Raw genomic sequence first — 26,870 nt, forward strand, 5'->3', positions numbered from 1 at the left:
ATTTATCACAATACTTCGAAAATATTTTTTTCCTACTATGGAAGTCAATGGACACTATCTGCTGTGTGTTTACCATCATTTCTCAAAATATCTTGTTTTGTGCTGTTTTTACAAAATATCTCAAAATATCTTCTTTTTGTGCTGTTTTTTTTAAATATCAATATCATCACCATCCTTTTATATAATATTATATTCATTGTTGTCAGTGTTGTTACTTTTATTACTATTAATAATAATCATTATGTTTATTATTTATTATTATTAAGTTATTATGATGGGATTAGAAAAAAAACTATCCTGAAATCATAACAATCCCTAGATTTATTATTGGTATTACCATCATTATTGTACATACTATTATTGCATAATATACATATTATAATTATTATTATTATTATTATCATTATTACTACACAAATATGTATTATTATCTGTTTAATGTATTAATATTATTATTTTGTCTTATTATTATTATTTTGCTTATTATCATTGCTTCATAACAATATCATCATCAGTTTAATTTATTATTATTTTTATTATAAGTTCGCTTATTATCATTGCGCAGAACAACCATCGTCACAATTGTCGTTTTGTTTTTGGTTTCTTTTTTGTTTTTGTTGTTTACTACTTAACCATCTGTTGTATGTTTTGCACTTTTAACAATAAAAAATACAATCCAATACAAAAAAATCTTCTTTTGTGTTCATCAGAAAAAAGAAATTCAGACAGGTTTAGAACAACATGAAGCTGAGTAAATTATGACAGAATTTTCATTTTTGGGTGAACTATCCCTTTAAGATTGCCTAAAAAGTATTTCAAATATATTGGGTATTTTTTATAACGAAATTACACATTTCCATTTATGCAAAGCTCTAGAATATTTTGTGTAGAAATTATTATTGTGGGGGCATTTAAATATTGTTTTGGAGATTCATTATCTTACAGGATATTTAATGAGAAAATGTTGTGAGTGAAGGACACACACACATCCTCCCTCGCCCACTACATTCTCCCTACGCATCACGCTATTTTAGAACCCACAGAAAGAGGGCGCAGTTATCCCCAAACCGGTCCTGTCCAGATCTTTCTCACATTATTCACTTCGGCAAACTAAGGTTGTGCTTTTAGCAACTCCTGATGCTCCGAGCACATCACCATAAGTTCGAGCTTTATTCAAATCGCCAGGCAAGAGGCCCATGAGACCCGCGCTCTGCGGGTTCTAATCAGTCGTGTCGCACGCCAAGTACCCACTGGTCTCGTGCTATTTTTAGAATCAACGTGATCACGTGACCTCGAGAGCGCGTCATTAATGTTGTTGTTGGTGGAGAATCTGCAAATATGGAGGAAAGAGAGTTGAGACAGGAAAATTGGCACTTTTCGTGAAAAGAAGCGAAAAATAGCCTCGCAAAAGTGATAAAGTGTCCGACGCGGGCTGAGATAAGACGGAGCGTGACGGGGCGCGGTGTGCGAAACGACAAGAAGTATCAGGTAAAGTAGAACGCATTTGAATCGCCTACGAGTGATGGTTTATTTTCTGTCTTATTCCTCCTGGGTTTGACACACACCGACAGGCAGCGATCTTAGCCGCAGGGTAGCACATATGATACAGTACCGCATTTACGCAGTTTTACACCTTTGGAATATTGATAACGTTAGTTTCGCACCCTGGACGGCCGATTTGCCTTAAACAAACATCAAGAGTTTTTGTGATTTAGTTCGAGTTTCTGACGTTACTGTTCACTATCGCCATTGCTTTCGGAACGGAGGCGATCGTAGCCCGTGGGAATCACTGGATGGGATGGGTTTAAATGTTTTTTTTTGTCCGTGACTCTCGCGTGTATGTCTGAGCAGTTTGTACAGTTAGATGAAGATTGGTCTGGTTGAACTCCAGTATGGCAGTGAAGATGTCCAACTCAACTGGAGGACTGAACACGATTGTCTTTTTATTACGCAACGACGTCAGTGTCGTGCAATTCCAGTTTGTTACATTTTAACTAACTGTTAATGACATGTACGTCCAGAATATAAAAGGTCACGTCATAGCAAATGTGTGCAAGTAGATCGCGTGAATGCTGCAGATTTTTGTGTGTTTTGGTTTAAACACACGTTAAAGATTGTCATTATTGGCATTAGCCAATTACAGTTTTGCCCAAACACACATACATATATGTACATACATACGTGACGTCATTTATAATTCCATAATCTAATAATTTCCCTTTATTAACTTATCGTGACTTGACTAGTCCCCAAAACAGGTTGGTCTGTCACCTATATTGTTGTTTTATCTTCTAGTTAAAGCTCAGGACGTGTCTCATTTGTTACGATTTGGGTGAATAAAAGGTGAAACAATTATGTCATCATTGAGCTATGTGTTGGGTGTATTATAGATTACTAGTAATGGTAGGTTAGGTTTACTTATGTAATGCTATTTGTTGTAGTGATATTGCAAAAATATTTATTGTGGTTCTACAGAAAACTTAATGCATATAGCATCTTGCACTAAAGTATCTTAACACATATCAAGTGCCATTGTTTTCTCTCAAAATGCACACCATTAATGTTTTTGTAAGGTATGTTTTGTAAAACACTACCTAAATGTCCTAATATAACTGTTAAGGCCTAGTTCTTGACGATACTGAAAGTGTCTATCTGTGTACATTGTAGAAAATAAATGAAACTAATATATTCTCATTATTCTAATAAATGTATATTGTGTCATAGTCCTGGGTTCGTGCTGCTAGTATTTTGCATGTAAATTTGGTATTACTGAAACCAGTGTTAGTCACAGCAGTGATCTGTTAGTTAGTAGAAGAGAAACAGTGCAACAAAATCAAAATGATTTTCATGCTTTCATTGCTTAGTTTTAAGATAATGTGGATGAGAGTTCTGTACTGTAGCAAGCACATTTTCATATCATCATTAACAATGAAGTTCTGGTTTTGTCTATTTTAAGCTGCGTGTTTGCGGTTATATTTGATTGGCTGTCTCTGGTCTGACAGGTGATTGGACTTTGAACTGTTTCAAAGACGCAGAGTTGCAAATGTATGTAGTAAGTGTAATTGTGCTTTATGAGTGCTGCTACCTGTGTACTGTTTCTGTTTTATGAGGGGCGAATGACACGTGACCACAACATTCAACAAATTTAGTTTTTTGTTCGTATATATCGTAAAAACTTCTGGACTTGTTTCTTACTCGCATGTCCACGTTCACACCCTGATCTTTATGACATGGTTTGTCAGAATGGAATGAAGAATGTTGGTCTGTTTTCCACACTATATGAAGGGCACAGTAAGTAAGTACTAATAATGAATAGTCACTGGGTGTAGAATGACGGCGAAAATATCCAAACCTTGGCACCACCCACAGCCACGCCAGCCTCCTCAGTCGCTTAACAATACGACTGTAACCCCTCTGGGCCAGTAGGTGAGTGTGGAATGTAGGAGTGTGGAAATCTGAAGGTATTTTGATGTGTTGAAAACAGATGTTGCCTTGGCTACGCTAAATGGATGACCTGTACCCTGTTTTACAAAGCTAGCTGGCATCCAGCAACTCCCTGTCAGGATCTCTGTAGATGTATATCTTAGATTTTGGGAGCAAAAGACAGATTCAGTCATGGAAAATATTAATTTCGGAAGGTAAACAACGTCCTGTATCCTCTACGTGTCATGACACATTTTGTGCAGTAAGGTGGCAATTTTTATTGTTGTGCAGATGTTACAGGCCCTAAAAAATGGTTAAGCGCTACGTAATGAAAGCGTTGTTTTTTAGATGCTGCAAATTCCAGTTCTTAGTTTACGTAATTTGGTGTTGAATGGATCCAAGGAAAAAAGCAGACTGTGATGTAGCAGGACAAAAACCTAATATGGCATTGGTTCTGTAAGTGCATGGCATCCAGGTTGGCATAAGTGGAGGAAGCTTTGAAATGTATAGTGATGTTATTTGGAAAATAGATTTGGTTCACTTAACAGGATAGTTCATCCAAAAAAGAAAATACTGTCATTATTTCCTGATTCTCATGTTCGAGTTTCTTTATTCTGTTGAAGATAATTTGATAAATGATTGAAACGCATAGGTTACCTATTGACTTAAATTGTAGGAAAAACAAATACTATGGAAGTCAGTGGGAGTGGGTACCGTCAACTGTGTGCTTACCATCATTTATAAAAATATAAAGAAACTCATGCAGGTTTACAACAACATAAGGGTGAATAAATGATGACAGAATTTTCATTTTTGTGTGAACTATCCTTTTAAGTATTTTCTGTTGATCTTTGTGGCTGGGAATTTGACATTTTTGGAAAGATGCCCTGTCCTTTGGTTTGATATGTTAAAGTAAAGTAAGAAGGTATTTATAACTTTATATAAAGTGCATTTTGCTAATTCAGAAATACAAAAAAAAAAAAAAAAAAAATATATATATATATATATATATATATATATATATATATATATGCCATGTTATTGTCATCTTTTCTCCCTTTTTTCCCAAACCGCGACAAACGACACTCTTCCTTCTCTGCATAATGCATAAATCCGCTCAACAAATCACATGGCACCATTCCACGCATTGTATTAAAGGGATAGTTCGGCCAAAAACGATATTAAACCCATGATTTACTCACCCCCATGCTGTCCAAGTTGCATATGTCCATCGTTTTTCAGACAAACACATTTTCGGATATTTTAGAAAATATTTTAGATCTTTCAGTTGATTAAATGTAATGTTACGGGGTCCAGCCATAGTCCACGACCTTCAAGTCCAAAAAAAGTGTGTCCATCCTTCACAAATTAAATCCAAACGGCTCCAGGATGATAAATAAAGGTCTTCTGAGGGTAATCTGTGCGGTGATGTTGTAGAAATATCCATATTTAAAATTTTATAAACGTAATTAACTACCTTCTGGTAGCGCCGCCATCTTAGACTCAGGAGAGAGTATTAGCGTAGTGTACGCACTTTTCTTAGTGACGTATGACAAATTCGGAGGGCGGGGGACAGAGCAGCAGCAGAGAAACCTCTGTACGCTGCGTAAGCTCTCATCCTGAATGCGGATGAGACTAAGATGGCGGCGCTACCGGAAGGTAGTTAATTACATTAATAAAATTTTAAATATGGATACTTCAACAACAACACCGCACGGATTACCCTCAGAAGACCTTTGTTTATCATCCTGGAGACGTTTGGATTTAATTTGTGAAGGATGGACGGACTTTTTTTGGACTTGAAGGTCGTGGACTATGGCTGGACCCCGTAACATTACATTTAATCAACTGAAAGATCTAAAATATTTTCTAAAATATCCGAAAATGTGTTTGTCTGAAAAACGATGGACATATGCAACTCGGACAGCTTGGGGGTGAGTAAATCATGGGTTTAATATCGTTTTTGGCCGAACTATCCCTTTAAGGGCAGAGCTTTGAATACACACAGAATCCTAGTTTTCCTCATCTTCTTTGTACTTTGTGATTGACAAACAAACAACCAAATAATACTTTTGATGGCATTGATAAACCTGTGGTGATTTTCGGTGGCAGGAAAGAAGCGTAAGCCATCAAAATCGAATAATTTACATGAGAGGCGAAGGAAAAATGCTGGTTGTTGCCTGCTCTCACACGACAGCATCAAGCTTCTGTCATGCTAACACATTGATTGATGCCAGCGATCTTATGAACATTATTTAACTTGAAGTCAACAAAAATCGAGCAGGACCAAAACATTTTACAGCTGATCGCTGTCAAAAAAGTTCAGTGGTGATGTCCCAAGGATGAACGCAGCAATGACAGTGTTCTTAATATGACAAAGTGTTTTGATTAATGTCATTAATGTTTATTTTTTTAATCAGTGTATACCACTAGTCAACTAAATGAATGTAGCATGGCAAAGATGAATGCACATTAATATACTGATTCAATAGATTTATAGCATTTTGAAAAAATATTGTCATGAATTTATTGCATTTTGTGGAAATAATAATCAGTTTTTATAATAAATATTTGAAATCCAAATTATGGATTTGAATTTTTAATGTTATTTTAACCTAAGGATACCATGTGAACGTTTGTAAAAGAAAATAGTGGGTTTCATCTTCGTATAGAAAACCCATTTTTACCCAAATTAGTCAAAATGAATTGGTGTCAAAATGCAATAAATCTCTTCATATATATCTTAGATGCAAAAGCTGCTAAAATGCCACCTCCGTCAAAAATGAGATGATATTGATTGAATGCTCTCGACACGCATGATGACTTCATCAGATACTTTCTACTATACTGTATTTCAAATCCGCTTAATCCAGACCTTGGGCCATTTAGAAATACCGGTTTGTTGGCAGAATCCTTTAAACGCCATGACGATTTTTACGCGAAATCCTCTTAAGTGCACTGAAGAAGATTTGAACCTAAACATGAGAGCCTGAGAAAAAAAGCCCATTTTCAAGAAAACATGTCAGGTAGGTAGGTAGGTAGGTAGGTAGAGACAGACAGACAGACAAATAGATAGATGTCAGATCAACATTTGTGTATTTCTAGAGTATTTTAAAGTTTTATGTTTTTGTTCAACATTTTTATTTTTCCTGTTCACCCCCCCACACACATTTAGTTTCATTTTGTTTTGGCCTCTTTATTACTGCAGTCTACGTAGGTGAATCTTGGCTGGGATAAGCAAGCAGCATTGTGGACCAGACATAATGCCAGCGGTCAATAGTCTAATTAGTCTATGCAAATTAATTTTAATGCTTTAGTAATGCCCTGGATTTTGCGCAACAAAACTGTGTGTGAATCCAAAATCAATTGTTTTTGACAAAATGTAGTACGCTATTAAGGGAATAATGGGCTGTATTAGGGAACTTAACAGCTACAGTTAATGGAAAATGATTTATTTGCAATGGGGTCAAAATGTTAAATGTGAGAATGCAGAAAATTTAGCATTGTGCTATTGCGAAGCCAGTAGATTTGGATAAATATGCAATTTTGTGACTATGCAAAATTGTAACAAATAGTTGCAAAAAGATACATTTGTAATGGCCTCAAACGTGTGGTTTCACAGTTTTATATGCATCATGCTGTATTTAAGTCTTATAGGTGAATTGTGTCAGGCAGCAATGGTCAGAGTAGTTTGTCCTCTTTGTGGATGTGAGCCATGCAGTCCTGAAACGCAGCAGGCTGGGATTCAAGAGGTCTACTGGAGGACATAGCCGCTCTCTTTCCTCCTGGGTGCCTGCCATGCTTGCCGTGCTTCTGCTGCATGCTAATGACCAATTTCAGCATTCAGTTAGGAAGCTGTAAAGTGGCAAGGACTCTGTAACCTTACCTAGGTGTGTGTGTGTCTGTTAAAAAAGAAATCATGAATTATCTAGACCTTACATTTTTTTTACTGCCAAGATGCAAGTGGTTTAAAATTAAAACCCAATACAGAAATTTGTTGAGCTATAAAGGCTGATTTATACTCGACATGTCCACATATGTGTGTTGATCTGTTCCACAAAAGTGATGTTTTTTGTTTAACACAAAAGAAGATAGATACCAGGGTTTCCCGCAGAAAATTAGTTAGTTAAGGTGGTAGGGTCGTGCGGGTGGGCGGGGCATGACAATCAAAGGGGCGGGGCGTACACGTCATGATGAAATTTTTTTATTTAAAACACTCAAATAAAACTCAATTTTGAAGAAACTATGACAGAAAATGAACACATACTAGATATTAATGAATTAAATGTTTTATCAACTGGCTAGTTATCCGCCAGACAGTGACGGACCATGTCTTTCGGCCGTGTGGTGCGCGTGCCCGCTTGCGTTGTGAAGCGCGTCCACGCTATTCTCCGAGATGCACTTGATGGCCTTTTGTGCAGCACATTTTTTTTTTTGGACGACCTAGTTAAGGTGGTAGGGTCTCCCAGCTAAGGTGGGCTGCCCGAACTGAAAAGTGCTGTGGGAAACCCTGGATACTATGATAAATAATTGTAAACACACAGTTGATGTCACTTCCATAGTAGGAAAAACAAATACTAAGTCAATGGATACTGCGTCAACTGTGCTTGCCATCATTTATCAAAATATATTTTTTGTGTTCAAAACTCATCATTTTTGGGTAAACTATTCTTTTAAATCAAACAGGCATCTTTGATCTCAAGGGGATGATGGAAGGATTTTTGTCTCCTAGGTGACACCTGTTGCCCGCATGCACACTGTGTCTGCGTCTCATGGGGGAATGGTGTGGGGCGTGGCAACATGCTAAATCAGAAGTGGTTAAAGTTTTTAAATACTTTGATACAATTATTTCTGTTTACCGTTGTATGTTACTGTAAGCGCTTGAATAAAGTCAAGTGAAGCTTCATTTCAACCAGCAGTGCAGTACACAATGAAACGTTTCTTCAGGACCATGGTGCTAAAGTCAGACATTGACTTACATAAAGCAACACAGAAGTCCTTTTTTAACTTTGTACAAGAGTTTTAAACTCTTCAAATGTCCTACTACTTTACAAGCATAAATTGCTGATCACTGCTTTGGCACTGAGCCTAACAGCTAATGCAAGTGTGGAAAGAGAGAGAGGAGTGACAAAGATTTGGACAGGAAGTACTTTCACTTCTTTTATTAAATTACTGATGGAGCTTAAAGACCAGCTTCAGCCTGCTCAAGTCAATACCGGGCTTGCCGGAGACTTACGAGCACGTAAACGCCCCACAAGGCCATGGGACAAGTCAGTACTGGCTGGAACCAAAAATACAATGTATAATTTGGATAAACCTATCTGAAGGTCCTCTCGTTTATTTGCACAGATCTTATGACCAAGATCGAAAAGTACTTAAACTATATATACAGTAAAAGGAAATTTTCACAACTAGATTTTATGAAATAAAATATACAGCAAAAAACAAAACAATAAAGTTCTGGCCTAAGTTCAACTTACTCCGACTGCCAAAGCAAATCAGATTACATTAAGGTATCGTACATGACTAAAACTAATAAACTAATAACAAGGTTGTGTGTTCATTCAGATATTAATTAAGCTTTATGATTAGGCAACCTGTTTGAGAAGTACACAGAATATAGGTGTATGCTAAGTGATACGAATGTTTGTTTTTAACTTCCATACCTTCCACACCTGAACCAGCTCATCGGGATAATGCGAAAATTACAGTTGGGTGTGTTTGACTAGGGTTGGATCTAAACTCTGCAGGATAGTCAGGATTGGACCCCTTGTTTATATTATTCCCAGCTGTAGTTGCATGAGTTGACCAGCAGGTGAGGCCAGAGGATATTGTCCCTGTGCATGCCAGGCCTTGACTTTAGTGCAAGGTTGCCAGTTTTACCCACGATTCAAGAAACTTATTTACAAATGTCCGGCAGATGCCCTCATGCTGTGCACCAACTTTCCAAATAGACGTCTTGGAGTTGTTATACCTGCTGTCTCCTGATAAAATAAAAATGTTTTGCAAGTGCAACATGCATGGGTGACAGTATTAAAATGTGTTCTTCTGAATACTATACATTACATCAGAATACAGGGCAGACCTAGATAGTATGGACCTTTATTTTTTTTTAACAATCACTTAAAGGAACGGCACACCAAATTTTTTCATAACCGTTATTCCATCCCATATGTATATGCACTAATAGTTTGATATTAAAATGTTATCATGTTATCTTTAATGCTCTAAAAAGCACAAATGGTGGTTTAATATATGTCTTCTGAAGCAAAGCGATACATTTGTGAGAGAAAACGGTTTATATTTATTTAGCCATCAATCTGTCACATATTCATGTAAACATACTGATCAGCTTAGTAAATTCAATTAATATGGTGAGCTATTCCTTTAAACTCGGCAGTCCAAATCCTCTTTCTTCTTTGCTCCGGGCAGGACTGAGGGTAAAATCATAAGGCAGCGTGGGTAATGTGCTAGTCCGCTGCGTAATCAGTTGCTGCTAGGCTGCGTGGGTATTGTAGTGCGTCTCTAGTGATATACAGGCTGCGTGAGTCATCCATTAATAGGCCTCTGGATCTGTTTTGGAAGTGGCAACCATACAACCCCCTTGCAAGCGAAACGTAATAACTTTCTGGCGCTGACATTAATGACTTTACAAGATCTGTTAAAATTCAGCGACGAGAACGTAGACACACGAGCTGGTTTTGGTCTCGCTTAGAGCTGAACAGTGTTTCTTGTTACGCATCCTAGATCCTCATAACTTCAGTTTACCATGAACAAATTTGAGCGTTAGCAGGGGCTTTGATTCACTAACAATGAAATGGTGATGAGTCAATTACCCGTGACATGATTGAGAGAATGTATGAGATTTCTCAGCAATGCAAGACTGAGTTGTGTTCCCTATAAATGGTTTTGTGGCTGTTTAAACAGTGCCATCATGAAATATACACTCATGGTTGAGACAGAAAAAAACACGGTAAGTTTATGCTAATTTATTGTAGTGTGCATGAAGGAATTCCAAAAAGTTGGTTATGTGACATACAATTGAAAATGTCTTTATGTATTTCCTGTGTTCGCACATTAAAGGGACACGCCACTTTTTTTGAAAATATGCTAATTTCCAGATTCCCTAGAGTTAAACACTTGATTTTTACAGTTTTTGAAACCATTCAGCCAATCTCCGGGTCTGGCGGTAGCACTTTTAGCATAGCTTAGCATAAACCATCGAATCTGATTAGACTATTAGCATCGAGCTAAAAAATGACCAAAAAGTTTCGATATTTTTCCTATTCAAAACTTGACTCTTCTGTAGTTACATCGTGTACCAAGACCGACGTAAAATTAAAAGTTAAAAGCAAAGTCCTTGATTATTACGCCAGAATGAGAGTATAGTTCCTAGCCATATCTGCCTAAAAAAATCGCAACTTTTAATTTTCCGTAGGTCTTAGTACACGATGTAACTACGGAAGAGTCAAGTTTTAGATAGGAAAAATATTGGTTATTTTTGAGCGCGATGCTAATGGTCTAATTCAATGGATTATGCTAATCTATGCTAAAAGTGGTACCGCCAGACCTGGAGATTGGCTGAATGGATTCCAAAATGGTAAAAATCAAATGTTTAACTCTAGGGGATCTGGAAAATGAGCCTATTTTCAAAAAAAGTGGAGGGTCCCTTTAACTCTCGGTCACCAGTAAGAGGTTGATTGAACTAACTCTTATCAAGTGTTTTGGAACCGACAGGGTAAGCAGGTTTTCGGTTGAAGGATTGGTCCATTTTCTTGAAAGAGGTCCGGATGGTTTGCTCACCACCGTGTCATCCAGGAGTGTTGTTGTCTTTCTTTGTTCAGTCGAAAAGAAGTTATGTTTTCGAGGAAAACATTTCAGGATTTTTCTCATTTTTATGGACTTTAATGGACCCCAACACGTAACAGTTTTAATGCAGTTTAGAATTGCAGTTTCGAATGACTCTGGGCGATCCCAGGCGAGGCATAAGGGTCTTGTTTGGCGGAACGATTGTCATTTTTGACAAGAAAAAAAGCACTTTTAAACCACAACTTCTCTTCTTCCTCCGGCTGTGTGGTGCGCCAGCGCAACCTCACATAATTTCGTAATGGCGTGGAAAGGTCACGTGTTACATATATGAAACGCACATTTGTGGACCATTTTAAACAATAAACTGACACAAAGACATTAATTAGTATCATTCCACATACAACAACGTCGGAACGGTTGTTGTGTAAACACTGGGGCGGTAGTTTTCGCATACATCATCCGTGACCTCATCACGTGATGACGTATTGCGCGAGGTCACAGTGGCGCATCACAGGACTGGAGATAGACGAGAAGTTGTGGTTTAAAAGTGCTTATTTTTTATGTTTCTTGTCAAAAATGACATTTGTTTAGCTAAATAAGACCCTTATGCCTCATTTGGGATCGTGTAGAGTCCTTTGAAGCTCTGTTGAAACCGCAATTTTAAACTGCATTAAAACTGTTACGTGTTGGTGTCCATTAAAGTCCATTAAAATGAGAAAAATCCTGCAATGTTTCCCTCAAAAAACATAATTTCTTCTCGACTGAACAAAGAAAGACATCAACATTTTCGATGACATGGTGGTGAGTAAATTATCTGGATTTTTTATAGAAAGTGGACTAATCCTTTAATCAACTGAAAGTTCAGGGTTTCGCTGATGGTAAGTTAACCTGCTTTCTGGAATGCACCCCAGGTTTGATGGTGCATTCTGGGAATTAAAGGTGTAGCGGAGGATTTTCTCGAATTTTAGAAAAGAACCGCCGTCTCCACTTTTTTAAAAAATGCAATTGCGCAATACTTCTGATTGACAACTAGGAGGACTAATAGTCTTGATGATCCACCCGGAAAAAGAAAATCCTCCGCAATACCTTTAAGAAAGGGAAATTTTTAATTTTTGGACTATGTTACATAGACATTAATCTTATTACTTTACATCCAGTTTTTTATGACTTTTTTTACAAAAGCCTTGGATGAGCATCTAAGCACACTCCACCTGTTTTCATGGTTCGAGAAATGGTGTCGGTCTCATTTCCATTAACTCCTGCATGTTTGTGTCTGTTGCAGTAAGGGTGCTTGTGACCGGCACCAGTGGCCATCAGAGCCCCATGAGGTCTACGGTCATGGCTGATGCTGAGGATCCCCTTTAGAGCTTGGCGTCCTTAAGGGTCTCCATAACCGGGCGAAACAGAACTTATTCAGCTCAAGCAACGTCTATTCATATCGTCTTCAGACTCGACTAGTCGTCACCAATGAATTCACCTAATACACCAAGTAAATGTTTTAACTTACTAATTATCTTTTACACTATACAAGAATAAGCCTAGATTGAATGTTCCTCCTCAGTGCTCAGCAGCATTCAAATGCCTGTATTCACACAGTTCTGCATGTCCCCTGCCATTTGTAAAATAATGCCAATGAATAAAATTATATAGCTAGCCTGATTACACAGATATCAGGAATATGGACATGGCTGTCTCCCATCTGTTTAGCTGTATGTCTGCAGATTTGGCACAGAAATGCAAAAACAGATTCTTTCTTGAGCCACACGAAGAAGTATTTGAAAAAAATATCTGCATTGTCTGAAATTGATGGTGTTGCTGATTGAAAGGTTAAGTGTGTAATTTTTCTGGTTGTACAGAGCGTTGACTCACAAGCATTGGCTTAATCAGTGCTGGGGGTTTCACATGGACCTGTTGTTATTGCAATTTTGTTTGGTGACGCAAGCGGCACAGAAATTACACACTTCGCCTTTAGGGAGTCGTGGTTGCCTTTTTCAGTTTCACTTTGGCTACCCTTGAAAAAACTCAGATGAGTCTGATTCCATTCAAGACAACGTGGACCGCAAAGGAAAAACATTTATCAATTGCTCATCATCCAGAAATGTGAATCGGAGAAGATGCATTTTTCCTGCCTTGTCTCGCTTTTTCTTTTGTGACCTTAAGATGATAAAAGCAAAGAGAGTCTCTTTGTTCTGACATATTGAATTCTGCACGAGCACTCACAAATTTGTTTTCTCGGTTCGTTAAAGCAACACTATGTAGTTTCCTTGTAAAAATGACTTAGAGCTCCCCCATGTGGTTGAAAAGCGCAACAGTGCCTGGTATCAGACACTCTTCTGCAGGCAGGGGGAGGGGCGGGGCTGTGTTTCCTACTCTCCACCGCCACTTTCAGAGTGTGCTTGTAGCAGCTAGGAGGCTGCTCAGGTTGCAGCAACAGTACAATTTGTCCAGTTAAAAGTTGTTCTATCACTGAAATAATTTTAGAGACATTATTTAAAGGTAAAAAAAACTAGATAGTGTTGCTTTAAATTTGATTCATTTTTTGAAGTAGCAAGGAATACGTAACATAAGGTTATTATGCTGTGAGATGTCTATAAGGGGCAGGGTTTAAAGACTGCATGGACATTCTCGGATACATTTTAATTGTGCCTCCTAAGACACCGTGTTTTGGACAACTGTATAACATCATTATTTGTATGGTTTTGGGAAAATAGCAATCCCAGAATGCATCGCATCAATTATACAGTACTTAAAGGGATAGTTCGGCCAAACATGACATTAAACCCATGATTCACTCACCCCGAAGCCGTCCGAGATGCATATGTCCATCATTTTTTCAGACGAACACATTTTCAGTTAGTTAAGAAAATGTTTTAGATCTTTCAGTTAATCAAATGTAAAGTTATGGGGTCCACGTCCTTCTAGTCCAAAAAATGTGCATCCATCCTTCACAAAATAGATGCGGGCGGCTCCATGAGGATGAACAAAGGCCTTCTGAGGGTAATTCATGCAGTTTTATTGTAGAAATATACACATTTAAAACTTTAAAAACGAAAATAACTAGCTTCCGGCAGGGCTCCAGACTGCCACCAAATGATGGCATTTTGCGACCAAAATTTGAGACCAGTATATTTCACCTTTTTTCCTGATGTGACACTGAAAAGGTCTTCAGACTATAAAAAGGTAAGAAAGAAATGGTCCCGAGTAGGAACCTGTAGGAGGTTGCGTACCGGACATGAAGCGCAGCGCTGTGTTGCATGTAGGACAACACCGGACGTGCACATTCAATAGCGCAAGCTTAAGCTGCATTCAGACTAGCAGCGACTTTCTTGCTGTGTGTCTCGCTTTTTAATGTACATACCCATTTTTTTTTAAAGCGGCTCAAATATGGTTGAACACCCTGTGATATAAACAGTGACATAAACAGTAAAAAGTCATGCATAATTAGTTCACTCCAAAATGGGCTGGTTTTGTCACTGCTGCTTGACTCCTCAGCGTAAAGGTCTTTGCACACTGTAGTGTATTCCATAATTTTCGTATGCGTTTTTTTGTTATGCAATACAAAATGAATTCTTCATAATATTAGCACTTTTCACTGGGAATGGATGAATAGCAACAAGCTATCATTTAGGTAACTTGAGCAAGGCAGCTTTCTCATTTCCTCCCTGCTGGGGGCTGCTGCCGCTGTCCAGCTGCTCTGTGTGTGTGCGTGTGCGTGCGCGCATGTGTGTTCACTACACTGGGATTGTCACATTTCGAGTGTGGGCTACCATAGCTGACAGTCACAGCACTTTCCGTCTTTATATTTCGCCTCTTTGTATTCCTCACTTTGTTTGTCATACTTTGTGCTGCGAGACGATGTGGATCAACTTGTCAGACGCTATTCTTGATTTTGGCATTCACTTGTACGATGGCTCTGATGTCAAAACATGCCTGCTACGGATGAGAAAAACATGATCTGAATTTTTTATGACGGACGAAAGTTTCAGAAGCAGTGTATAAACGTGATTGAAACATCTATTTTTTAACATGCGCAAATTTCTGACAATTATTTCGGACCCAGTGTATCTTAAGAGTTATTAATATGAAATTAATATTTAGAAGTGGGTATGCCCCATGCCATCTAATAAAGAAGTGGGTATACCTGCACTACACCAGTGGATGTTGCCTAAAAACAGAGCTGTCTATGTAACCAGTAGCTTCTGGTAAAGACATCTACATTGTTTCTCTTGTCCTAAGATCCTCAATTATTTACTTATTTTCATTTGTAAAGAGATCCGTACTGCGATTGGTAACATGGCATCAATTAAAAGTATCCGCAAAAACAAACAATTTGTGTGGCATTATTCAAATCCATTTGTTCATGTGGTGACACAGCCAGCCCCATAGCTGTATTACAAATCATGTTTCAAAAACGTTTTGGCTGTCAGTAGGATATTAACCTGTTGTTGTGTATGTAATTGCATAAAATCGTCTTGTCTCAGATGCGGCTCAGCCAGGGTTCAAGGTCTTGTTTCTCACACGTCTTTGTTTGTCTTCCCCAATCTGCTGCTACCTTAACATTGCACCCTCACCCCCTCCCTTCCCAGCATCCTTTTTTACCTACTTTTTGCTCCTTTAGGTCCCCTCACTCTCTTTTTTCCTCCCCTCTCATGTTCATGGTTTTTTGGCTCTCTGCCGTTTATAATTAGAACCGGTAACAACCTCTATTAACCCTCCGCCCCCCTCATGACGTCTTTGAATGTCACCGGATGCTCGGAGTGCTCTTTGCTGATTGGCTTGTTTGGTTGCTTTGATGAAAGTTGATTGGTTCTTTGCTTTTTATGTCTTCTGCATGTGTGTATGTTGAATATTTACGATCAAAATGTGTGTTGTGAGAAATCCTAAGGACAAAAGCACATGTACCTCGTGACCTTACATCGGTTATCTTTTTGGATAATTTTTTCCATTAAATTCCATTAGATACCTAAACATTATGCACCGATAGGATTTTTTGGGCCGATACCGATTTAAACAGACAACTTGTGGCCAATATCGATGCCGATATTAAACACTTGTATACAATACTATACAGTTCGTCTATTAGCTAGTTTATTTCTGAATCAAATTATTTTTACTGAACATGGATTGGATCTAATTAACATTCAACTGACCAACATAATAAGAGAGGCACAAATTAAGCTAAAACAAATATAATAAGACAGCATGACAACCTTCAAAGGTGGTTTTTGCTATTTAGCATTTATTTTATTAACAACATTAACTCATTTTTTTTTTTTACATATAATGGATTTCTTTATACAGTTAATTAATAAACAATCGGTATCGGTCTCTCTCGTGCTATTGCAGACATGCTGATGGTTTCAAATTCATCAAAAATCGGCCGATAAATATCGGCGCCCGATACATCGGTGCATCACTACTAAACATCATGTTAAACATCTCGCAATACATTTGTTGTACTGAATAACCCTAGTTCAGTGCTCAGTGAACCTGAAGCTCCATGTGATCCAGGGCATCCAGGCCCATCAAGGAGAAACGAGTGTCAATTCATTCAGCCATGCAGCGGGGTCTTTTGTTCTGCTGGGGACATGTCGTACAGTTCTGTTTCTCCAATAAAAGGTAATTTCATGTGCCGAAGCCCTCTACTGTTAATGGGCTCCATGCTTTGCATTAGACAAGTTCAGGGATACATGTATCAGATGTTGTGCGCTGTCTCTTTGTTTTTCTAGGGTTTTTCTGGGGGTGGGCACAAGATGTTTTGTTTTCTGAATGCCCATTGGCGTATTATGCCTTAATAAAAAATAAATCAGTCATTTGTGATACAATAATGGCATCTTTAATTAAGTACCCTGATATTCACCCTAGAACATAAATGGCCATTATAGAGGCAGCAGTAACAGCATTAGTGACAGGAGAACATGGTGTTTTCTTGTTTTTATTCCTCTTGAATTTTATAATCAATGTTTTCTTGTTTTCTGGGTTGATCTCAAGCAATTACCAATATTAATGTGGCTTACGTCAAAATCTCAGCACATTTCCCCTTTTCTTTTTAGTGTGTCAGTGTTAAAGTTTTACTCCCTTTTCATTTTTAATAATTATAGTCTGCTGCACATTAGGTTTTAAAGCTCACAAATGAAATGATGTTTCTGGCTTTTAGTTTGAATAGTTTGAAAGTGCGTCTGACATGTTTTCTTTTAAATGAGCATTTTTCTATCAGACTCTCAAAGCCTGTAGTCCCAACTTCCTGTTTCAGTACGTCAACACATCGAACATTTCTGTGCATTGCAAGGCACCTCAATGTGTCTTTAATGAATAGATTTACCCAGTAATTGAACATGCTGTACATCAATGGGATGTCTTTAAGGTCACCTGAAGCAGAAGTTGCAATTGTCTTCTTTTCCGTATCGTGATGTATATCTGAAGCTTTTGAAATAGGAAAAAATGTGGGGCGGGACTTCATTTCGTCCATCGAGAATATTGGAAGGTGAGCTATGTTGATATTTGCTAATCGTCGCAATTTTTTCCCAGGCAGAAACATTTTTTTGTTAGCCCCGCCTCGCCCCATTTCTCGTGACAGGAAGTGAAGAGAGGTTGTTTCTAGATGAGGGAAAAATGTGGGGCGGCACTTTATTTCTTCCACCGAGAACTGATGGAATCATTGGAAGTTGGTTCATGTTGCTAATTGCTAAACGTCGGGCAGAAACAAGTTTCTGATAGCCCCGCCTCGCCCCATTTCTCGTGACAGGAAGTGAAGAGAGGTTGTTTCGTGATGAGGGAAAAATGTGTGGCGGTACTTCATTTCGTCCACCGATAACTAATGGAATCATTGAATGTTGGGCCATGATGCTAATTGTTAATTGCCGCAATTTTTTCCCGGGCAGAAACAAGTTTCTGAAATCCCCGACTTCACGTTATTTCTCGTGACAGAAAGTTAAGAGAGGTTGTTTTGAGATGAGGAAAAATGTGGGGTGGCACTTCATTTCGCCCACCAAGAACTGATGGAATCGTTGTAAGTTGGGCCATGATGCTAATTGCTAATCGCAGCAATCTTTTCCCGAGCAGAAACAAGTTTCTGATAGCCTCCCTCTTGCGCCATTTCTCGTGACAGGAAGTGAAGAGACGTGGTTTCGAGATGAGGAAAAATGTTGGGGGCACTTCATTTCGTCCATCGAGAACTGATGGGATTATTGGAAGTTGGTCCATGTTGCTAATTGCTAAATGCTGCACAGAAACAAGTTTCTGATAGCCCCGCCCTCATGGCATATCTCGTGACAGGAAGTGAAAAGAGGTTGTTTTGAGATGAGGAAAAATTTGGGGCAAGTTTTTCGTCCACCAAGAACTGATGGGATCATTGGAAGTTGGGCCTTGTTGCTTAATGCCGCTATCTTTACCCCGAAAAAACAAAGCTCCGGTTGTGTTGCCCTTGCACCATTCACCGTAAAAGGAAGTGAAGAGAGGTTGTTTTTCGCAAGAAGATTAGTTTGTTAACATTCAAACACAGAAGGCAATGTGTGCTGTTTCGGTCTCATCTGTGATCGCGTGCTATCAACAACACTTTGGTGATGACGGCGCAAGCGACTCGTCATATTAGATGTATGGCCTTGAGCATATCGTCGCTGCCCGATGAAACTCACGTATGTCCAAAACAGTTACTTTTCAGGAAGTGAAAAAAAAACACCGTATATCGAAAGCAGTTAAATGTAGCGTTGTCATATTTGGTATGACATCTTTACATGTAACCATATTCTTGCCAGTGTAATGATATAATCCACATTTGACCAAAACTAAGTTTAAATGGACATACGTTCATTAACTTTGATCGATACGTGTTCTTCCGATCATTAATTAGAATGGCCAAGTCGCGTTTCATATTGACAGATGAATACGCTCAGTTTATTAAATAGCCTACGTCTTAGTTAAATACGCTTACTTTATTTAATATTAATTATAAGTGTAGTAAATGTCTCTTGCAAGCTATGAAGGGACAATGAATAAATACACTGACATGGTAGACAGCAGGGGAGTCAGTTTGTGTTGAAAAGTGGTAGGGACAAAAGATCAGATAAAAAACATTATTGCAGGACGGGAAAAATTGACGGCGCATCAAAAATGGGCATAGGGCTGGCCAGTCGACAACAAGAAAATACTCAGCATAAAACCCTCAACAATGTCGACTTCACACATGTAACAGTCCCTGCAACACCAGCTCAACCGAACAATGCCAAAGCACGTACCGTAGAAAACAGCAGCGCGTTTAATAAATGATTACAATGAATTTCATTACATATGTACAAGAAAACACACCTGGACCACAAAACCAGTCTTAAGCATCGCTTGATTTTTCAGAACATTTTAACCAAATGCCTTCAAAAAGCAGTGGCATGTCCCCAGCGTAAATAACACTATGCTAGACAGATACTTTGTTTGCACAGTCCTACCGTAATGTAGTCACTCCTAGATGTACGTGTGGCGTCAGGGGGAACGTTTACCTCGATGAAGGAAAGATATTGTCTCACAGGCTATGTTTATTTGGCTATATCCAGTGCTGAGCTTCGATGAAACTTTACAAGACCTGCGAGACGCTTCACAGGCGGGAGATACGCGGCGTGAGTGACAGCTTTGACACCAAATGGATATACATAAAAATCAGATGACATGATTTCACAACTTTTCATTGGCCATTTAGGTATGTGACGCATACTGTATATGGAAATGAACCTGGACATTCAATCCGTCGAAAAAAACTCAAAATCGGCAAAATGGACATACGTGTTTTTCATCGGACAGCGACGAAATGGCACTCGTGTTTTGTTCACGTTTTCTTGAGCATCGCTGCTGCAGTAGACCTAAATGAAGCTGGCAGTGCCTCTATTAGCGGCTTTTCTCCTTTGCCTGCCGCGCTAAATGGTCCGCAACACACACACACACACACACACACACACACAAGTTGGAACTATGAGGTTGGCAACAGATTTGCATACTACGAGTTGATTGGACAGGTACTCTCACCTAAACACACGCAGAGCTTATTCAGAACATGTGGTTTTATTTGTTGTTTTTTCACCAAACTAAATTAGAAATGCATGGTCGATTCAAACACGTTGCACGTGCGTGCCGAACCGCGGGAGGATAACGGACCGGTTCGATTCTGTACTGAGAACCGTTTTAAATTGTTTAAGAAAAATACAGAAGTATCGGTATCGGCCGATACTCAGAATTCTGGTATCAGATCGGACATGGAAAAAGTGTTATTGGTGCATCCCTAGTTACAATTGCCACTTTGTAGGTGTGAGCAAAAATGTGCCGTTTTTGGGTGTCTCCTTTAAAATGCAAATGAGCCGTGCCGTGTTTGGATAGTGCAGTTTAAGGGGCGGTATTATCCTCTTCTGACATCACAAGGGGAGCCAAATTTCAATTACTTATTTTGTTCACATGCTTGCAGAAAATGGTTTATCAAAACTAAGTTACCGAGTTGTTCTTTCACTAAATGTCCCCTTCAAAAAAATAAAGCACACAGATAGGTAATTTATAAAAAAACACTACAGAATTACATAAAAAAATTAATTTAATTTCCATTTCATGATAACTTTAAAAGAGTCAAGTTGTTTTATTTATTTATTTTTTATGTTCGCCTCAAATGTATTTTAAAGTTTAATGGATTGCAGATGATTAATTGCATTTTTCAGATAAACGCAAACACATCAAATAGATATTTGCTGATGTTCCTACTGCATGTGTGCATTCAGGGCACTCTCTAAAACAATCCAGGCCTTATTTTTTTCCAATTATTTTTTACAAGTAGCCAGGTTTTACCCCAACTCTCATCATAAACTGACTGGTTTGTTATCAATATGTAATAAATGTGTGTATGCGAGTGTGTGCGTTATGTGGCAGGGAGGAGCATTGCAGTCGGGGCTGTGCGGAGAATGAGTCATCGCAATGTGCTATTTGAGGAGAAAAATCTGTATGCGTCCCCTGCGCTGCGCATGTGTGTGAATCCTCACTTTGGGTGGAAGTGCATCTGTCTATGCCTTCATATGAGTCATCAAATGATGAGCCTAAAAAAGGGTTATATTCTAGCTGTAAATGTATATGTCTTTGATGTCTGATTATTGATATATCTTTATCTATATAGATTTTTAGTGCATATGCAATTATGCATAAACAAACCTACGACATGGCGAACGCTTGTTAACTATCTCTGTCTTTTAATATTGGGCAGTCGCTCATTTGAATTATCCATTTGATTTAAGTTTGGTTTGTTTTCGGTCTTGATAGCTCTTTCAGAATTGATTTTGAGAACCTGAGAAATTTCCCGTGCTTATAATCAAGATGGGTAACAGATTGCTCATCGATTGGCCGATTGTTATTCAGGTGGTATTGACAGGCCTGTCTGTGCTTGTCTGGATTGACTTGCAGTGAACTGATCCGACAGCACAAGACTTCCTTGAGCATCTGTTTTGTTTCGGAGTGATATACAGTTGCTAGAGTGTTCCAGATGATTTTGGGGTTGTTTTCATACTGTTTCAGGTCATACTATCCCCATTTTTAGCAAGCTCTTTATGTCTGTACATGACATGAAGTTGCCTGCCCAAGTAAATTGGTTTGCTCTTGTCCTTAACCCCAAGTTTGTGTGCTAATGTTGACCCTTCCTAATGCCACTATACTTAAAATATGTTTTCTTAAGATGGCAGCGGTCAGTAACAGAGTTGGTAATCTGCCTGGGAAACCACTTTGTTTCTTTTGGCTTTGTTGTAATTAATCCCATGCAAACCGAGGCTGTTTTTTGTGGCCCTGTAAGTGTGAGCTAATAAAGTCTGGGGTTTTTTTGGATGGTAGAAAATCAAAGTTCCCTTGTCTTGTGAACTGACTGACTGTCCGCAACCTTCTGCCCACCGTCCGTGATTCCTCTAGGCCCAATGGCAGGAGGTTGTGGCTCATTTGGGTTGGTCTTAATTGGGTCAGGTCTGGCTAAAGGCTGGAGAGAGAGAATGAGAGACTAGCTGTCAAACAAAGTCTGCTGCCAAAGTCCTTGACATTACCAACATGAGTTCATCACTCGTGAAAAAACGGGCTTAAAAAACAAGTGGTTCTCTCCCCCCACCTTCCCATGGCTAAATATAAACCCAACTAACGTCATAAAGCCCAAAAGGTACATCCACCTAAAAATAACATTGGCGGCTAGAAACTAAAGCCAACTGACAAGACTGGAGTTCAGGGGCCACGTAAAAACAGTCTTGCCTACATCTGCAGATCAACAAGTACCCAACCTAAGCAGTTTCTGAGATGGAGATGTTTTGAATAGGGGGGTGCAAAACTACCAATTTTTAAAATAGACTAGTTGATCATTTGCGTGATTAAAGGAATAGTCAATCCTAATGGAGTCAATCCTAAAGGAGCCTGAACAATTCAGATAATACAGGTTGGGTTCTTGTGTTTAAATACAGCTAGACGGACCACAGAATAAAACAAAAAGCCAGGGTCCGGAGGCGCTTATTAAAGTCAAACAGATTTTAGCTTTGCACACCATGCAATGGCCTAAGATTAATATGTATAGAATAGGGGTGTAAATCCGACAGTTCATGTGATTATCCCTAAAAATAAATTTCCCTTAAAATACATGTGGCGAATAAAGCACTGAATTTTCACTTTATGTGGAGCGACTGTTTATGCTGCATTTTCTTCCCGAAGAGCTGTTTGGAATTTGTCCTCTGTCTGTGTGTGTGCGCATGTTTAAGTGCACTCAGAAGTGGATACACGGAATGACGCGTTTCAAAAAGCAAGCGAACAATCTTTCTGTTCTTGACAGGACACATACAGACAAAATGATATCGAAATTCCATCGTATTCTTTTTCTAATAAAAACATTAGTTTAAGTTGTTTGCCAATAAATGACATGGCAGAAATTGTCCTTATTTTAATTAATGTATAATGCCGACAAATGTAGGAATGTCAGAATTACAGTTATGCCACTTACATAATGTAGTCTTTTTTAATGTTTGATGACAAGAAGAGACTTAAGGAAAATTATGTAGACTAATAATTTTAGTTTAATGTCCTAATGACATTATTTATTTGTATAAATACTTATTTTATGTCCTACGGCTGACATGGAACGTTATTAACCGGTTTGGGAACTTTATTTTTTCTAACGGTTCAGGAACGTCAATTTTAGGGTTGAATCGAAAACCGGAAACGTTAAAATACTGTTTCTGTTCGGAACAAACCAGTTGGGAAAAATCTGGTTCAAAGCCCTGTTTACAACAACAAACTAAAAAAATACTCTTTTTTTAAATAAAGAAAAATAAATAAGTCTTTCAGTGCAAAAATGTGTAATAGTGACAATCAGTTTCAGGTAGAGGTAGTTTTAGAAAAAAATATTAAATTGAAAAATAAATAAATATCAGGCAAAACAAGTGCTGCAGTCTCTTTTGAAAGATTTTTCTTTAAAAAAATCAGCTGATCAACATGTTCAGGAGAGCAGACACTTGGTTTTGCATGGACAATATCACCTGCAGTGCTGAACACACGCTTGTCTTCTAGCTCTTTCTCTTTGTTATCGTTGCTACAACCTCTTTGTTGCTGCACCGCATTCACTTGCTGACGCTAGATGATGAAAATAAACAAAAATGTGCGCCGGAAATGCGTAGATGGATATGACAAGGAATGATGAAGTGGAGGGTGTCAAAATAAAGGTACCTTAAATCGTTTTTTTAAGTGTGGCATCGATGCATCGGATTGTTAGAATTAAAGTCAATGTATCGATCCGTATCCATGTATTGTTACACCCTAGTATAGAATAACATAAAAAAGACTGCAAGAACAAGTGACCATTTGAAAGATGTTCAACCAATCAAAGATCTAGTCTGTAACTTCTGTTTGAAACCATAAGATTACAAGTTAATAACGGTCTGCGAAATTGTCCCTGACAGCTCAAATTACAAGTCTTTGTAAAATTATTGTTGTGATTTTGGGTAAAGAAAACTTTTTTATCTACTCGTTTAATAACCGATTTTTTATTTATTTTTAACTTAAAAAAGTTACGAATTGCAACTTTAACCTACTATTTCCTGTAGTGTAATGCAGTGGTTCTCAAACTTTTTCAGTGTGCCCCCCCCCCTTGTGTACGGTGCATCCCTTCGTGCCCCCTCCCCCCCAAAGAAAACGTATGACAAAACCGTTCTAAAACTTAACATTTTAAACAAAAATATTATATTATACAACGTAGTGCTGTTGGTTAGTGGCCTTATTTTTTTAAGGTTTAATTACACAGAATTTATGATAAATTAATATGTTTTATAAAATGTCATAATGCTCTGGCCCCCTGGCACCCCCAGTTTGAGAACCACTGTTGTAATGTATATGTATAATTGTATGTCTCCTAACTCCTCCTTTATTAAGCGCCACGTTTTAAAAATAGATATAGACATATACTGTAAGCAGGAGGCACGTTTTAAAAGTTGAACTGATTTTCGCTTTGCACACCAGGCATGCAGTGGTCAAAGATTCATCTGTTTAGACCGACATAAAAAAGAATAATGCAAGGACAAGCGACCCTTCATATACCCTTCATGAATACATATATTCAACCAATTAAAGCTACAGTCCGTGACTTTTGTTTAGAACATAAGATTACAAGTTAATTGCATAAATTCCTTTCTGTTTGTTGATGGCAAATCTGCAAAATCGTGTCTGACAGCTCGAATTATAAGTCTTTGTTAAAATGTTGTGAACTTGTGTTTGTGAATGATGAATCAATGAAACTCGCTCAATAACCGTTTTTTGTTTATTTTTTAACTTTTTTAAATATATTTTTTGGGCCATTTTTGTCTTTATTGGATAGATAGTAATTAAGGAGAAGGCAGGAATGTATAGAGTGAAGAGAGGGGTATGGGATTGGCAAAGGAAGTGCATCTGCACAATGTGTCGGAGCACCGTCCACTACACCATCGGCTCCGACGTTTATTTTTAAACTTTAACAAGTTACAAATTGAAACTTTAACCTGTTATTTCTTGTATTGTATATGCATTTTTTTTTATATACAATGGACATATAAGCATGCGGTGCATATGTTGCCCTGCATGATTATAGGCTGCCACTCTTGCTGAACCAAAGTTGATTCTAGCCTATTTGTAGTAATGTTTGCACAAATAATGTTTGTTCAAATAATGCATTTGCACTAAAGGTCACGCCCAATAGCCAGGCAGTGATAGTAGAATCTGGGTGCACGCACATCTGTTCCATGTTGTTTTAAACACGTCTTTTTTCAAAGTACTTGACAAAGCCCTTCTTTGATCTTGGTCTGCTCTTGAGCCAGATCCGTTTTAACTCTCAAGCACTCCAGTGGTCATGGTTACAGACTGCTCTATGAAAACACGTCAGTGGGCTAATTTAGGCACTCTGGATAAATCTTACCCTTTAATATTGGTCTAGGACCAACTTTCCTTGCATGAAACAAATGTTTAGCCATCGCAAGAAAACTGTGAAACTGGACTCAGATTAGTTTTTCCTCCTCTTATTTGCTCTATGCTTGAGATTAAAATATCGATGCATCTCCTTTCCTGGAGGTCTATGCAACATGTCAGTTACTCATGATTCGTTGACCATCTCATTCTCTACTTATAAATGTGATGCATGCATTAGATTGTTCTCTAAACTGCATCAGAAGCGCAGAATGTAGATGCTGGAAAATCTTGTCATACATCAGACAAGAAGGCATGGAAGCAATGGTGCAGTTCACAATGGGCATCCGTTGGATACGTTATGATTGTTTCACACCTACTGTCAAAAAGGTTTAGTGCATTATAAATTAGATTTTGTTTCACTTCTAGACATCCGTCTGGTCCCTTTTGAAATGTAATAAATTGGTAAGCTATAGGTCACTATCAGTGCCATGCAGAGGCCTTTGGGGGGGGGGGGGGGTTGAGGTCCTCAAGATTTTTTTTATTGTGTTCCGGCATTCACAAGCTCATTTTGCTCATTCGCAGCCGTGTTTGTCCGGTCACGGTAGCTTTTTCGCCAGCCACGAATGCCTTTCCGTGGGGTCCCCTTTGTCCGCTTATAAAAGGGCAATTTGGGCATCAAGAAGGGCGCATTGCGCAAAGAGGCATTTCCTGGGCTCTATTATTCATGTATTATCTATCTATTCAATGTTTTACATAATTTATAATTATGCATATTTATTAAAGGTGTAGTATGTACATTTTCACCGCTAGAGTTTGTTATTACACAATAACAAACGCGAACATAATGACGTTATGAAGAAGAGAGGAATGATAGGAAGTGTTGTTTTTATCAATAAAAAACATGTATGTTGCGTGCAATTCACTATAGTTTATATTAAATATTTGGGAATATATATTTTCAGATTTTTATTAGGTTCTTTAATAAAGTTACAATATGAAGGCCTACATAGTGTGATATCTTTAAACATTTGGCCTCACGTCACGAAAGCACCAAGCAGCTCCCGCTGCCACCCACAACAACAAAATAAACAGAGAAATAAAAGTGAAGATTAAAGATGAGATGCGGGAAATTAGGTCAGGAATTTACATCATTAAAAGGAAATCTATACAGATGAATGCAAACGTTGGTTTGTAAATGTTAACAGGGTTTCCCGCAGCACTTTGCAGTTCGG

General features: G+C 38.3%; 1 protein-coding gene across 2 annotated transcripts in view; it reads left to right on the plus strand.

Annotated features, from left to right (window-relative positions):
• The first annotated feature begins 1,114 nt into the window (after positions 1–1,114).
• Positions 1,115–26,870, plus strand: part of hdac5 (histone deacetylase 5) — a 79,130-nt gene continuing 53,374 nt past the window's right edge. Inside the window, exons 1-2 of one of the 2 annotated variants that reach the window (XM_055194506.2) lie at positions 1,115–1,488; positions 12,515–12,721. In XM_055194506.2, coding sequence (XP_055050481.2) covers positions 12,700–12,721 — 22 coding nt within the window. In that variant the 5' untranslated portion in view covers positions 1,115–1,488; positions 12,515–12,699. The remainder of the gene's footprint in view (positions 1,489–12,514; positions 12,722–26,870) is intronic. The other variant, XM_055194507.2, reaches the window with a different exon arrangement.

This window comes from Misgurnus anguillicaudatus, chromosome 19, assembly GCF_027580225.2.
Source record: "Misgurnus anguillicaudatus chromosome 19, ASM2758022v2, whole genome shotgun sequence".
In the NCBI taxonomy this organism is placed as follows: domain Eukaryota; kingdom Metazoa; phylum Chordata; class Actinopteri; order Cypriniformes; family Cobitidae; genus Misgurnus; species Misgurnus anguillicaudatus.